General features: G+C 38.5%; 1 protein-coding gene across 1 annotated transcript in view; it reads left to right on the forward strand.

The window, feature by feature from the left end:
• Nucleotides 1-251: 251 nt before the first annotated feature.
• Nucleotides 252-16,725, forward strand: part of RASSF3 (Ras association domain family member 3) — a 28,150-nt gene continuing 11,676 nt past the window's right edge. Inside the window, exons 1-2 of the mRNA XM_026700107.2 lie at nt 252-654; nt 14,227-14,334. Of these exons, the coding sequence (XP_026555892.1) occupies nt 526-654; nt 14,227-14,334 (237 nt within the window). The 5' untranslated portion in view covers nt 252-525. The remainder of the gene's footprint in view (nt 655-14,226; nt 14,335-16,725) is intronic.

Consider the following 16,725-nt stretch of genomic DNA (forward strand, 5'->3'; position numbering starts at 1 on the left):
CCCTCGTATTCTCAAGAAGCTGGGGTGATCTGACGTTGGAAAATAAAACTCGATAATGCCGGATATCTGCCATCTCGCCTGAAGGGTTTTTGCATTGCATTCAAATGTATCCGCCCATGTGATGTTTCTATTAACAAACGCCGCTAAGTATTCTTAAGCTAAAGTGCTTTTCAAGGAGCATTAAATAGTTGCATGGAAACGAAATGCCGCTTAGGTCACCTGCTGGGGCAGAACAGACTACCCGTCGACCCAGTTCAACAGGGAAAGAGTAAAGGAGCGAGAGGCCGCGCCAGGCGCGCATACAGGTGGCCGAGAGCAGCACTGAGACCTCCTCCCCTCAGCCGCTTGGGGAGGGGTAAACGGTGCCGCCTCCGAGAGGGCGGGTCCGCTCGCGCGTAGACTGGAGAGCGAAGGGGGCCGCAGGGCGCCGCCGCCTCCGCTGCCGCCGAGCCCTGGACCGGCGGATCCCCATGCGGCGGCGGGGACGCCTCCGGGCCCCTGCAGAAACGGCGACGGGGGGCGCTCATGACTTGGACTAGCAGCATGAGTAGTGGCTACAGCAGCTGGGAAGAATCGGAGTCCGAGGAGTTTTTCTTCACAGCTCGCACCTCTTTCTTCAGGAAACCCTTCGGCCCAGCCAAACCAAGCCTGCAAGTAAGCGACTGTCGGCCTCCATTGAGGTAGCTCCATTGGGGTGCCAGCTGGGCGGGAATCTTCGGGCCGAGTCCCTGGCCAAGCGCCTTACCCCGGTCTGATCCGTTGCAGGCCGCGCCTTCCTCTGCAGTCCCACGTGCTCTTTCCAGCTTCGGGGCTAGCACATATCCAGAGCTCCCACCATTCCCTTCCTCCCTTTATAAATCCTACCAAGGATCCATGTGAACCAGGAGTCTCGTACGTAGTTGAGACACCTGGTGGGTGGTGTTTTTTTTTTTTTTTTGGTGCTATTTCTAGATAGCTCCAGTCTCGCTCTCTCTGTAGCTCAGCCGTTGAAACGGTTCAAAAACGAGATTGATGTGGCTCTTCAGGCTTGCCAAAAATAGATCGCAGCGGATCCACTTCTTTGTGAGGCTTCTCAGAACGAGCCCCGGACAAACATTCTCCCCGCCGGGTGGCAAGAGGCGGTCTACTGAATTCGACTGCTCCTATGGAACCGCGTGGCCTTGTAGTCATGACCCTCGTGTATAGTAGTTTCAGCGTTTTTTTTAAAAACGGGTTATATATTTCCCCCAGAGTCACTGGGCTGTTATACAGATATGGTAAATACAAGTTTATAAAGACGTGTAGTAACAGAAGTAACTTTAGTCTTTTATGTTAACTTGTCCGCCATATATTATTTTCTTTCGATATGAGAAAAGCATGGTCCATCTCCTCGTTCTTTAAGAAAGGAATTGAAAATAAACAGTTGTGCCGTTTATGCAAACCTCCGCTATATCTGTATTCGGAATATTGTGTACAATTACAATAAATTGTCAGAGTAGGAAAAGTGCGGAAGGGCAACTAAAATTATTGGAGTGAAGTATGTGGCTTACAATTTTTAAAAAAAACATTTGTGACTCGGGCTGAAAAAGGCCTGGGGACGGGTCATTATTGAAGTAGAAACAATGGTGAATGATATGCAAAAAGTGGACCTGGAGATGATTCCCTCAGAAATTATCCAGTGATGCTGACATGAAGCAGATTTAAAACAAAAAAAAGCATAGCAGATAATTAACCTGTAGAAGTCATTATCATAAGACAACATAGGTGGCTTTCTTTTTATTAAACAGTTATAATAAGAGAATGACAAAATACAGAGCTTTTATAACTATTGTATTTCATTAAAATTTTGCTATTGTATTTCATTAAAATTTTCAATATTTCATTAGTATTTGCATGTGTGTGCATGCATGTACCCATTGGAGTCAGTGTTTGCTCCTGAGGGGTACTTGGTCTACTCCCTGCAATTTTCTTGGCAAGATTTTTGGAAGTGGCTTGCTGTTGCCTGTAACTTAGGGCTGAGAGAGTTCGACTGGCTGAAAGTCATCCAACTACCCTTCTACTAAAAGTGGACTGGAACTTACAATCTCCCAGTTTCTAGTCTGATGAATTGCATTGTTGGCAATGAATTAATATTAGAATCTAAGTATATGTGTATCAACAATAATCATATAAATAATAAAGTATTAAATTAAGATTCCAGTAATTTATGCCTAAATAACAAAGACATTGTTGAGAAAAAAAACTAATTTTTGGATGTAGTACAAGCCCATATGTAGAATTTTAATGAATATCTTTCAAAAGTTATTGGATGGATTCATAAAAACAGATCTATCAACAATAAATCTTGAAGATTCAATGTAGGTAGTTCATTTAGTGACCATTCAAAGTTACAATGGCATTGAAAAAAGTGAGGATCATTTTTTACACTTATGATAATTGCAGCAGCCCGATGTTCATATGATTTACATTCAGATGCTTGGCAACTGATTCATATTTATGACAAGTGCAGTGTCCCAGGGTCATGTGACCATCTTTTGCTACCTTCTGACAAGCAAAATCAATGGGGAAGCCAGATTCATTTATCAAATGGACTAATTCAACAACTGCTCTGATTCATTTAAGAACTGTGGCAAGAAAGATTGTAAAATGAGATAAAACTCATTTAACAAATGTCTCATTTAGCAACAGAAATTTTGAACTCAATTGTGGTTGCAAGTCAAGCACTACCTGTATAGTTTCCAGTAGATGTACCATGTTTTCCTGAAAATAATACCCACCCCAAAAACAAACCCTAGCCTGATTTTTTTGGGGATGGGCCTAATATAAATCCTACCCCAAAATAAGCCTGGGAGATAGGCTTGGCACCTTGGTGCAGCGCAGATACTTGTAAGTCTGAGCGCGGAAGCAGAGGCAGTGGGGGACAATTTGGAGTTACAAACTGCTGCTTGTAGATAGCAATGTGTCTCTTGACCTTTACTTTGGCAATTGTTAAGTTAAATATCTAATTAATTTTAGATTTTTAAAAGGTAAGTTGCAGAAGCCTGGAACTTTGTTTAGTTTCTGGTAGGTTTGTATAAAACACAAATATGGGAATTAAAGATTCTGGAGAACCTAATTCATGCTTGCGGACCATCTGAACTCACTCTAGATTAGCGGCCCCTAACCTTTTGGGCACTAGGGACTGTTTCTGTTAAGAGAGGTTTTTCAGTGGATCGGAGGGACGTGGTTTGGCATTCTGCCTGCATCCCACAGATCGGGCTTTTTCCGCGACTCAGTTTGTGGCATGCCATGGCCTGGTGCCCATCCATGGACCAGGTTTGGGGACCCCTGCTCTAGATCATATGATTCAAAGGATAGTTCATTGATTTTCTGGAAGTAAATCTTCTGAACTGGAAATATATATATATTCTAAGGCAGGGGTGTCAAACTCAAGGCGGGTGGGCCAGATCCAGCCCATGGGGTGCTTAGATCTGGCCTGCTAGGCTGCCCTTGAAACAGTGAAGGACCAGCCTGCGGTGTGTCTGCCAGCGAAAATGACCTCAGGAGAGCTGCTCATGGTCCTCCCAGGTTCCATTTTCAGCCACCATGCATTCAGCTCTCTGCCAAAAATGGAGCCTGGGGAGGCTATCACAGCCAAAAATGGAGCCCAGGCAGGCCGCATATGGCCTCCCCAAGCTCCATTTTCACTGACAGGGCAGTAGGAGACCATTGTGATTGAAAACAGCCTCAATGAATGATGAGCTGGCTATGCCCCCCAGCCATGACCCCTCCGCCCGAGGGAAATACAACTGATGCGGCCCTCAATGAAATCGAAATATGCCCCCAGAATAGTTGTGCTTTATTTGGTACATCATGTTTGAAACATCTAAAACTGCTTAAATACCAGAAGAACACCATCTATAGCAGGTTCAGCTTGGTTCAAGAATAAACAGACCATTATTGAGTTCTCTAATGTTCTATTACCGAATATGACTCTTGCATGTATTTGTATGTAAGTATAATAGCTATTAGGTCAACATCCCACAGTTGTCCACCAGCCAAGGTATTTGGAGATCCCTGGGTTAATGTCTGAACTGGACTGATCTGGAAGGAATAATGCCTCCTTGCATATGCATATATACTTGCATGATCTGAAAATGTGTAATAACATCTTTCTTTCCAGATTAGCCACATTGTGACTTACAATGACATAAGAACTTGCTCTGTGTCTAGTCAATTAAGACAAGAGTTTTGGGTACATAAATAGTAGTTTGGGAAAAGCAGATGTCCGATATGGAGGTGTATCACAGAGATCTATTGGAGACAGACAAGGCATGGAATTAAGGACATTTAAGCTTTAAAAGATTTAAGAATAAAAAGTTTATGGATGTGGTAGGGCAAACTGCTATTAACGCCACAGAATTCTGGCAAAATTACATAGTTGAACCACATATTTCTACTTCTAGCTCTTTAGTGTAATATGAGAAAGAAGACAGAATGAACTTGACAGTAGTTGGTCTTTAGTTCAAGAATAAAGGCTAAGTGATTCTTTTATGTTCTTTTAGAATTGACATGAAATTCAGAATAAAACAATTATGTATTAAGTTTAATTAAAATATATCTTTTAATCAAAACATTTAGATATGTCAATGAATACCTGAAAAGTGGAAGTGTTCAGTTTTGTGCACTTTTAATTAACTTCTGAAATACCTTTAATTTGTTTTTAATGGAATCCTGGTCCTCAAGTTATGATAATCTTTCTAACTTATAAGCATTTGGCCTTAAAAAAAATTAAAGTTCATTAAAGAAACTAAAATGGCCATAGGAAATTGTATGACGAAATGATTGATTCTATTGACATTTTAAACTGCTTTTAACCCTTGTCATTCTTAACTTTTAACCTTTAAGCTGTTTGAATACAAATTTTTCACAGTTTTTGTAAACCATCCAGTGATACTTAGATGAGATAGGACAGTATAAAATTGGATAAATAAATATGTCATGATAGGCTTACAAGGCAAAGAACCCTATTGGAAGTGTGCTGAGTGCTGTAGGGAGTGTTATCAGTATACAGGTTGGTTTAAATATTTAGAACTGACCTTATATTATCCGTGGCATTAATACAAATGGTCCCTTTGTTCAAAATACAAACTTGAAAGATTGTTGCATTATTCCATAGAAAAGGGTTAATTGTGACTTTTCATTTGAAAGTTCTTGTAAATCAAATATTTTGTTTATTCAAATAATTTTGCTGACAGGTTAACGTCTACTCTTTTATGTGAATGCTGTTTGTTTCCTCCATTACTACAGATAGTCTTTGACTTTTGACAGGTTGCTTAGTGACCATTTAAATTATGTTGGTCCCTTCCCCAAAATACTTACAACCTGGTTCTAAAATTCTGATGGTTGTGCACCCCCATAGTCACATGACTGCCTTTTGGATATTCAGCAACTGGCCTGCAATTACAGCCATGCTGTCAATCTATCCTAAACATTTCTTTCAAATTGACATGATTCAATTTGTGGATTGTCGTTTTAGTGTCTTATTTGAAATAGCGAATTATTTTTATGTGTTTAAGGTAACTGGTAAACTCAGGGTTTGGAATAGACTAGTGTGTTTTATTCATGTTGATCTTTATGTCTGCCTGCATTTTTAAGAGGAAAGGGACATGTTAATGCTTGACTTCAGAGGAAGCAGTAAATGTGTACTTGCTAGCAGTTTTCCAGTATATCTTTACCTATGTGGAAATAAAGCGGCAAATAGTTGAAGTTGTTTCTTTGCTTATTTCATAGGGCTGTGCAAAACTCATCAGAGAAAAAAGCAACTTTCCATCCTTCCACTGGACCATCTAGTTGAGAGTGTTCTTTGACAATTTCCAGACTTACATCCTCTAGGTCAGAACAGCATGGCCCAGGGGAGATACAGAACGTTCTGTTTCACAGTTGATGAGTTTTGCAAAACTGTGAAACATAAGACCTTTGAAAGCTGAAACATGTAATTCACTAAGAAAGCATGACATTGTTAGTTATTTTTCAGATATGATAGAAAAAAATAATTTTAGCGTAAGTAGGCAATAATGACTGTGTTCCAATATTTCATGTATATACGATTTCCTTTTGTTAAGGGTGGAGTGTGTGTTAACTGTGTGTGTAGCATCATAGAATTATTTGGATCATGATCAGAAATTAAACCGGTGTTTGTTAAATTAAAATTGTACTTATTTTTGTATTGTGATAATTTTCTGGTTAGCATTTAATGTGTTGTGATCTTTTCCATTTTTGGCTGATACATCAAAAAATTGCAAGGTACATTAATACTATCTGTAGGCTTAAGAAAATGAAAAAAAGAGTAGGGATAGCAGAAAAAGCACATTTCTGCTTCACAACCTTCACAATTATTTGTGTAATTATTGTCGTAATTATCTTTTGGAATAGTAAACAGTTCAAGGAAAGGATGAATACAGTACTGTAGAAATAGCCTTTAAGCCGGTTAGATTTGGTTGTGGTTTAAAAACTTAAACATGTAAGACTTTTAATGGACAATTAATATTAACTAAACTATATATTCTGTCTTCATATCCATTGATAAATGGCAGATGTTGGCAAATTATGCAGGGAGAGGGGATATTTCATATAAGACTGTATATGTACAGTCACTTATGTTTTCAGGATTTAAGAAACTTTCATGAACAATATGGATTATGTGAGCACTTATAACAACTATATTATTTTATTAGAAACAAAATAAAAATCATAGTACAGAAGAAAAACAAGCTTTTGAGTTTTTGATTGTGCTTGTAGAAATACCTTAGGTACATTTAGATATACCATCTCAATTTCATTTCTAAATCGCATCATAAATACTTCATTATTTTTGTAATTTTTCACTAATTACAGATAATGAAATGGCATCCAGAGAATATACTTCATGTCAGACTAAATGATTAAGCAAGTGTCTCTGAAATTGTTTGAAAAATAGATTTAGGCTATAATTTTGTGCATACCAAAAAGTGTGATTTTATAACACCTTTTTAAATTGCACTATAAATAATTGGTAATTTTTTATAATTTTTCACTAATTACGGATAATGAAATGGCATCCAGAGAATTCTCATATAAATATACCTCATGCCAGACTAGATGATTAAATAGGTGTTTCTTAAGTTTTTTGAATAATAGATTCAGGTTATAATCCTGTGCATGCCAAAAAGTATGATTTTATAACACATCATGTTTCTGGATAAACTTCAACTTTAGTGATATTATAGTTGTGATTAACAAATTTTTTTAAAACCTGGAAATTAGTTTCCTGATACCATATTTTCCCTAACATGCTACTGGTTTCTTCCACAGTAACAACTGAAAACTTAAAAAAAGACACATATGGAGAGAAAATGCACAAATGCTTGGAGATGATTTGCAACCATTATATGATTTTTGAAACTAGATTTCAGAGAGATTTATTATTTCTGTATTAGTTATTCACTAAGATAGAAGTAGAGTTAAACAACATATAGCCAGATGAACATTTATTTTCTCCAGATAAAATGAGAATATTAAGTGACAATATTTCCCTTAGCCATGTGTTGTAAGATTGGAAAAGTAAATGAAGCCATATGTTAAGAACCTGAGCATTATAATCCTGTAACAGGAAAAATATTCTCACTGGAACACATAACTTTCTTTTGTGTTTAACTTGTTTGTATGTAATTATTCAATTCAGTTTAATTCAAAGTAATCTTTGTTACTGCAATAATATTAGAAAAAAACCTGAACAAGAAGTACACATTTATTTTTAAGCTTCTGTTAGGAAGTCTGTTACTATTATCAATTATTGAACATAATTGATTTAAAAATAATTTTCTAAAGTTTCTTACTTTGATAAGTAGCTGTGTTATAGACAATAGCAATTTTTTCAGTCAAAAACATGACCGGTTGTGTGTGTTTTGACATAGTGAACTTTGTAACAAGCAACCATGAATTCTTAATTTTTTCTTGGAGGAAGGGTGGAGCAACAGCATTTCCTTGTGATGGATTTCCTCAGCATGCAAATAGGGAAATTGCTGTTTAAAGAAGATGAAAGCCTTTCAACCTAGAATTGGGAAAAAACAGCAATTATTATTCCATATACTCTTAAGAACACGTTCTGCTTGCTGTGTTTCCTGATAGCCTTTTTCCGGAGTTAGTAAAATAACTTGCTCACTTACAGCTTACATACAAAGGAAATCTCTCTCTCTCTCTCTCTCTCTCTCTCTCTCTCTCTCTCTCTCTCTCTCTCTCTCTCTCTCTGTGTGTGTGTGTGTGTGAGAGAGAGAGAGAGAGAGAGAGAGGTGGGGGGGACAGCAAGATATTAAAATGAATAGCTTCTAGTTCAGTCTATATTTTAAGAGGGATTCTGATGTTAATTCTTATTAGATATTTTATATAGATAGAAAAACTGTTCAAGAATTTTTTTTATGGCAAGGAAGGGACTCTCTTTAGTTATTTTATATTGATAGCAATAATTGCTACCAAAAAAACTGGTTATATTACATTGGTAGCAATAATTAAAATACTATATTTTCATCTTTATCACTGGACTTTTATTTTAACATTCATACTCTTGGAATAACATATGTTTCATGTTTATTTGGAGAGTTAGTATATGTGAAACCTGTCTAAAGTGGTGGCAAGAGCTAAGCTATAATAAATGTTTCAGATATAAACATGGGGATAATAAACAGGATTTGTTTTTCCTAGTCTTGAAACATGGTAGACATATGTAAACATTAATAGGTTGGGGATTAAATCTGAACTTAGAATTTCATTAAAAAAGTGACCTTGTATTAAGCTCAGTTAGAAAAATGGGAGTAAAATATCGTACTGGAAAATTTGGGCCAGGTAAGAGATTAATATAGTGAATCTGCTACTTCCTAACAGCTATTTTAAAACTTTTGAGAGACTGCTTTGAATATATCTTAATTGGCATCACAAAAAATGCAATTAAAACATACTGATAAAACAATATGCCTTGATGTTTTTCAGAAGTACATAAAATACCTAAAAGTTTAAGCAGTGTTATTTTTAAGTAATATCAACACTCCAATTCTATGGGAAACTTTTTTTAAGTTGAAGATTAATGTAGGTAAGTTACATCGAATGAGACATTGAAGATTAATGGATCCAGGTATTATACAATATAAATAGTACTTTTTATGATCTAGAAATGAAATTATTCATCAGAAAATCTTGTTCTGTATTTATTGTTCTCCTCAAAGGATGTTTTCAAAAAGTTGGAAATCTGCTAAAAAAAATGATAGAATCAATGACTGTCCAAATCCACAGTATAGCCATATACTGAAATAATACTCTCAGATAGGATCAGTGACTTTGAAAGGCATACAGAAAAGGAAACAAAAATAATTGCTGAAATATTTTAACTTTACCCTAAAATGAAATTTTAAAAGATTTAGCATTTTTCAGATTTTAAAATAACAAAGAAATATATATTTTTGCATATGGTAAAAATTATATATACATAATGAATAAATAATAAAGAAAATATATGAAATGAAATCTCGACAGGTAACTAATGCAATAGACTTCTCATACAATAGGTGAATTTCCTATTTTTATTTTTCATAATGACATAAAACAAACTGTACAATTTATACCATTTTCATAATGATATTGCCCCAGATTTAGTGGATAAATAGAAATAATGTATCTCCTATTTTCCCAGTTGCTCCATTAAGTTGAGGTTTCATTCTACAGTCTGATCTGATCTAAGGAAGATCCAGCAGGAAAGGATGAATTTTTTCACATGTCTAAATGAACTATAAGAACTTTTAAAGATATTAATTAGATTCATAAAATATATTAGGTTATTTATGATTGATTGCTATATTACCTCCAGAAATTGTGGAATTAAAACAATGTAATGTAAAAATGCTATTGTGATCTATTGGGGTTTTCCATAAGCATCTAGTTGCACTGTGGGAACAAAATGCTAGACTAGAAAAATCTTGGGTTTGATTCAGGATCTTGCCTTCTATTCTTATGACAGTAAGAAAACATCAGTGTCCTCTTCCATCACCATACACTAACTTTACTTATCAATACTGATACATTAAAGATGTAACTGGCATGCTGTCTGAAGACTTGATAATGTTCTCTTTTTTTTTTGTCCTGGTAATCACAAATCTCTTTCCAGATTTTTCAGATTGCCTGGAGTTAAGATGATTTAAAGGCATTCACACATACAGTAGAACTGCTAGTCATTAACATAATTTGTTCCATAACTTTGGTCGCAACCCGATTTGGTCATAACCCAAACCTAATTTTGGAAATTTTACGCTTACAAAAAAAAATGGAAGGGAAAATCAGCCACAAAAAAAATATTGTGAAATTTTGGGTTGGAACCTGATTTGGTCGTGGTCAGAAGTGTTCTTGACCAGAGGTTCTACTGTATAGAGAATGTATCTATATGCTTTCTAACCTTTCACTTCTTCACTACAAAATTTCACCTATTGCATCCATAACTTTTTCAGTCATAGCAGTAATTATTCATATTCAGTGTTGCTAAGCCTTTCCTAAATTGCTCTAATTTTGATATCTCTATTGTATGGCTGCAAAATAAATTAGACAAAAACAGCAACAGTATTCCTGATAACATGCTCATGCCTTATTTTTTTTCTGAGAACTATGTTTGTATAGAGAATTGTGGGATAGTGAATACTGTGTGACCCAGTATTCTGGCAAAGAGAAAATTATCCCGTCTAGCAATTATGGTATGATAAATTTATATATTTATATTATCTTTCTTCTCGGTTTATTTCATAGCCACTAGCAGCATATTGATATAAAGCTAAGCAATTCACTAATTTTCATGAAAACTCTTACAGGTGGATACAAAGTAATAGCTTCTTCATGATGGGCTCCCTTATAGTCCTAAGACATTATTTGTTTTGATCATTGTTTTTTGTGGCAATAGCCAAAATGATTAACATTACAAGTTATCTTCAACTTTAGACCTTTTGTTCAGTAACCATTCAAAATTGCAGTGGTGCTACATGGAGGGACTTACAATCCATATCCATATCATAGGGTATAGCAAAGGGTATAGCATGGAGTAAAGCGCTACCATGGTCCTATAATCGCAGTTCGGGTGCTTGACAATGTACCTTTCAATTGATCTCAGGGATGCTTCAACTGCTTCTCTGCATATTTTGCTTATCCTTCCTGCCCCACTGGGTTCCTTGTGCCTAGTTCCTGGACATGCATTCCACCCTGCTGGATCCTACAGCTTTGGGCTCTTCCCTACTCCGTCATGTCTTGCTCCAGTTAACTCTTCTGAAGACTAAATTTCAAAAATAGCACCCAGCCAATGTCACGTTTTGTAGAAGTTGTCTTGCATCATTCTGGAAGCAGCCACCATTCTTGCAATTTCTTACTGTAGGAAGGTTCAGTTTTCAGCACCTCCAGAATAGTGTGAGGTGGCCTTTGCAGGGTGGTTGTGTATTGCATTGATTGGGCACTTTTTTGGAAGGCAATCTTTGAAAGAGATAAGTGGAGCAAGATGTGATGGGGCAGAGAAGAGGCTCAAGGCCTTTGGGGACTTAGCAAGGTGGGAAGCTATGGAAAGGGGTGACTTGAGGGGGAGGGACTGAGAGGTCCCGCACAAGCCATATGTGAGCTAGGGAGAGTGCCAAGCCTGGCTTACTTCAAGTCTCCCAGGGCCTCCCCCATCTCCTTAAGCATCCTGTGCTACGCTTAATGACCTGTACAGTTTCTTAAAGACTGCAGTGGGGTGAGCTGGGTTTATGATCATTGAGTGACGGGATCACATGAGTTGCCTCACTTAACAACCACAACGTACAACCATAATTCTATGTTCAATTTTGATTGCACATTGAGGAGAATCTGTATAATTTAGGAAAATATATGAACCCAGTCTGTGCTTCACGCATCTTGAACAGTTTGTATATTTGCTAGATGATTAAATAAGGCTTTCTCCAAATTCCCTATATGCCTTCTTGTCTAAAGAAAAGGTACAAAACTAGACTTTCAGGCTCCTTTTGGCCAGATTGGTCACAGCAAAAGACTATCCTTCAATACAAAATATTCAGGACAACAGTCAGAAAGGTCTATAAAAAAAACTTAGAAATTAAATTTTATGCTATTTTGATCATCATATTAAAATTTGCTAGAATCAGATAAAGTTGCAATACAGAAAAATAGTATTTTTATTTTATTGTAATGGGATAGGTAACCTAATGTTCTTCATGCTGTAAATCTTGTATAAGGACTCCAAATGCCATTCTTGCAATTTAGCCTTCAAAGTTTAAACAACCAACTCTATTTAGAAATGGGTTGCATGCCAACAGTTAAAGCACTGCCATATAGGGTATGGCAAAACCAGTGGTTTTGGAATGAGATCATGATAAACTTGTTCAGCTTTACTATTGTAAGTACATATCAAGTTTTCTCTCATTCACTTATATTCAAAAACACACAATTATTTTGTATTTTTGGTTTTCTTTTACATTTTAGCTTTCTTTCTGTAACAGAAACTTCCACTATAGTTTGCAAAAGAAAGAACAGCCACAGTCTATTAATGATGTTATAGAACTAGTTTACTTAAAAACAGAGGTGATTGCTGGTAAGGATAATGTCTGCTTTGATAGGAATATTATGTACGTTTGTGTGCTTTTCAAAATTTTAAGTTCATTCCTCTTCAAGGCCAGCAGATTCAAAATTATTTTACTAGCCCCAGATAAAGTTACTAAAATCAATTGATATCTATAACCTTGTGAATGTGCTTCCCTCTTGTTCACTAACTCTAGGTTATGGCTAGAGGTTTGGTATCCTAGAAATTCTATGTACCAATTACTTTTTAGACAAACCAATAATATCCTGAATCTTGCTAATGAATCAGTATGTTCTACAATAGTTCTGAATTTTCAATGTTATTGGTTATATCATTGATTCCTCAATTTTAAATGCTTCAAAGAGAGACATAAATGCGTGTTCAGGCCTTAAGTAGCTTTGATGAGATGTGCCAATACAATATTTGATAAAAATATTTATTGGGTTCATTTTATATACAAATCAGCAAAGTGTCTTGAATGTATTTTTTTATGAATTGGATTCCTGTAATATTGATTTGGAATATTTGAGCCAAGCATGAGTAGAGTAGAGAGAAACCATGAGTAGAACTCCTTTTCTGCCTTATCTTCATACTCCTTCATATTCCTTTTTTTCATCCAAAATCGTTGCTTGCATCTTTACAATTTATATTGTTTATTTGGTTTCCTAGTATGATTTATGTTGATTGCTTATTTAGTATCCTATGAGCATTGCTAAGTGTTGTATCTTATGATTCATGATGAATGTATTTAAGATGACTATGATCATGATTTATCACTTATATTTTTTATGTACACTAAGAGCTTATGCACTGAAGACACACTTGGCCAATAAAGAATTCTACCGTGTTTCTCACAAAATAAGGCCGGGCCTTTTTTTTTTTTTTGACCCCTGAAAAAACGGCTAGGCCGTCTTTTGGGGGGTGACTTAATTTCCTTCCCCACCAAGAGCGGCCCATACACACCCGCGAGGCTACTTCTTTCAGCAGACAAAAGCTGCCTTGAAGGCAGAGTCCCCAGCCACTTCAGGGCGAGGCGGGGCTGCCCGTGTCCCCTTGCCTTTAGGCAGTCTCTTTTGGGTGATGGAAGCTCCCCAAATGCAGTTACCAGCCACTTCGATTGGCCGGTAGAAGCAGCCTTGGGGCGAGGGGAGTGTGTGTGTGTGTGTGTGTGTGTGTGTGTGTGTGCGCGAAGTGGCTGGTGACTGCATTTCGGGAGCCTCCTTCGCCCGAAAAAGACTGCCTAAAGGCGAGGGGACATGGGCAGCCCCGCCTCAGGGAAAAGCATGGTTTAAATAGGCCTAAATTTGGGGGACGGGGCTTAATTTCATCTCATGCCTAGAAATCATGCTGGACCTTCCTATTGGTGGAGGCCGTATTATTGGAGAAACACGCTATTCTATAACAAAAGCCAATATTCTATTCTAAAAGCCATTAAAGAAAAAGAGGCTAATTCCATAATAAATGTTTGCAGGATATAATGCTGGCAGTTTTCAATCACTCCTATTTTTTAAAAAAGTTTGTTATGCATTACCAATCATAAATATTATGTATAGCTCTCCAGTTCATTCCTTTACTTTTTAATTGTAATAGAGCTAGTAATCTTTTAATATCTTTGAAATTTTCAATTTGTTTTGTTCTAGGATGTTCAGAAGGAGAGAGAAACTCATAATTACCTCAGCAAGGAAGCAATCAAGGAAAAAGTCCAAATATACAATTCAGATGTTACTGACAAGCTAAAGATGACATTGGTAAGCTTTTTATATATGGCATTTATTATGATTAGATAGCATGTCTGTTTGGGACAGAAGTCTTGCGTCCCTGAAGTCAGCACTAGATGTGATTAACAATGCTGCAAATGTTAGCCAGTAAATTCTATATTGCATAAAATATTTCTTAGCATTCACCTCCTAGATTTGCAAGAATTCATATTACTAGACAGGATTATACCAGACAGGCAAAAGAAGATGGGAGGCAATTAAAGAATAAGCAAATGCGGACTACCTATTCTCCAGATGAGCTGTTCAGAGCATCCATTGATTGGGATGGTGTTTCTGTCGCACGTCTGATAGGCTGGGCTTTAATTGAGAGGACACTCCTCCTCCTCCATGGGACTCGTCCCTAGCGTCCCCAGTTTTTGCTCAACCTTCATGGATATAGGCAGCTTAATTTCCTTTCCCTTGGCCGAAATAGCAAAGGCTTCAAAAAGAGACAACAAATAGGTTTGCTTTTAAACTCTAAACAAATCATTTAAGGCTCTTAGTTCAATGAGTCAAGCAGCTCCCTACGGCAGTGGTCCCCAACCTTTTTTATGCCGCAGCCCGGTACCGGCATCACAAAATGATCCGCGGCCCGGTACCGGCATCAGCACGCATGACATGGCAAGGCGAGCTGAGCGACCGGCCAGCCAGCCGTCCCCCGCTTCTCCCCGCCACCTTCAACTCCTCCTTTGTACCTTAGTTGATGGGCTTCGCTTCAGGACAGCTTCGGGACAGTCGCTTGGCTCGCCTTGCCTTGGGTGCTGAAAGAATCCTCGCGCCTTAGTTTCATTCGAAGCACCCCCCCTTTCGATGAAACTAAGGCGTGAGGATTCCTTCAGGACCCAAACGCCGCTTTCTAACCGGAAAAGCTCACCCGGAAGCACTTTCTCATCAAACAAGATGGTGGTGCCCAGTAAACCGGCGGCCCAGTAGGAAATGTTCCACGGCCCGGTACCGGTCCGCGTCCTGGTGGTTGGGGACCCCTGCCCTACGGCACATAACTCGAGCCGGGAGAGCTCACCGTAGCTTCGAATAATGATCTCCTCGCCCCCAGGGTGATTGGAGGTGATAACACCTCAGCCACATGGCTAACATGTCTTAGCCCATACCATTACGACCTTTTCAAGCCGGGCTGCTGTGATTGCTGCCTCCTGCGCCCAACGGGAGCGGCTCCATTTTAAAAGGCTCCGAGGCTTCTCTCTCTCCTTTGGGAACACCGTCTGGGGTGGGGGCATCAGCGCCCATCTGCCCCACCGTGCCTTTTTATTCAGGGGGAGCTCTGCAGTATCAACTCCCCACAAGGCGCAGAATTGCTACTGAGCCGATTTTAGTCATTATGCGCCTAAAGAGATAATGGCCGGCACCATTGCAGACTCACTAACTGTGTGGTAGTGATCTGCATTTTATTTCTGGAAGTGTGAGAGGCTTTTCTGCCCCCAAGCAGGGGTCTCCTTCCTGGGACCCGGGGGAAATCGCCCTAATGCAACCACCCTAATGTGTGTGCTCCAATCCCCCTCTGCAACCACCCCTGGATCTGTCTGTGTAATCCAGACACAGTGCAGCTGCATAAGCTCAGGTAGTCCATCTAGATCAGTACAAGTGACACAAAGGACCTCTTTGGCCACAGTGCTCCAACAGCGGCCGGATTCCGTCAAGATGATTACTTACTGGAAAAGATCCCCGCAAAGATGAAACCGTGGATGGAATTAGCGATATGACAAGGTATCACTGTGGGGGTGCAGCATACCGCTCTGGACAACAACAGAGCGCTCTCTCAGTCCAGTCACTAAGCAGGGCAGAGCATCTTTACCCTCAGGTATGTCCCCTGGAGAGTTTCTTGCGCAGGGCTACAAATTTACGGCCTCCTGTAGTGCATTGATATCACATGTGGGACCTCAACAAGGTCCTTACGGCACTAAAGAAAACTCCTTTTGAGTCCCTGTAGACCACGAGTCTCCATTTCTAATGTACAAGGAGGTTCTCTTGGTTGCCATTACATCAGCCAGTTGTATCTTGGATCTAGTAGCCTTGTCAGTTAGACAAGAGCTATGTATTATTCATAAAGAGTGGTCCTTAGTCCAGATCCATCTTTCATCCATAGATAAATTTGGGTTTCCACAGACCATAGGAACTGATATTCCTGTGTGTTTGTCTGAGACCGACATAAAATCTGGTATAACAATGGCACAGTCTAGATGTAAGGCGAGCTCTCTGCATATATTTCAACCGCACAACGTGTGTTAGGAAACGGAGGTTCTCTGCGTTTCTTTTCAACCACCCACCATTGGGTGCAAGACCTCTTCCTCAATGATCAGCAGGTGGCTGAGAGCACAATTCTGAAGACCTACGAGACACAGTCTCTTCCTGTACCCAGGGGCATCA

The sequence above is a fragment of the Pseudonaja textilis genome, chromosome 5 (assembly GCF_049901715.1).
Source record: "Pseudonaja textilis isolate UNSWEBS1 chromosome 5, rPseTex1.2, whole genome shotgun sequence".
Taxonomy (NCBI): Eukaryota; Metazoa; Chordata; class Lepidosauria; order Squamata; family Elapidae; genus Pseudonaja; species Pseudonaja textilis.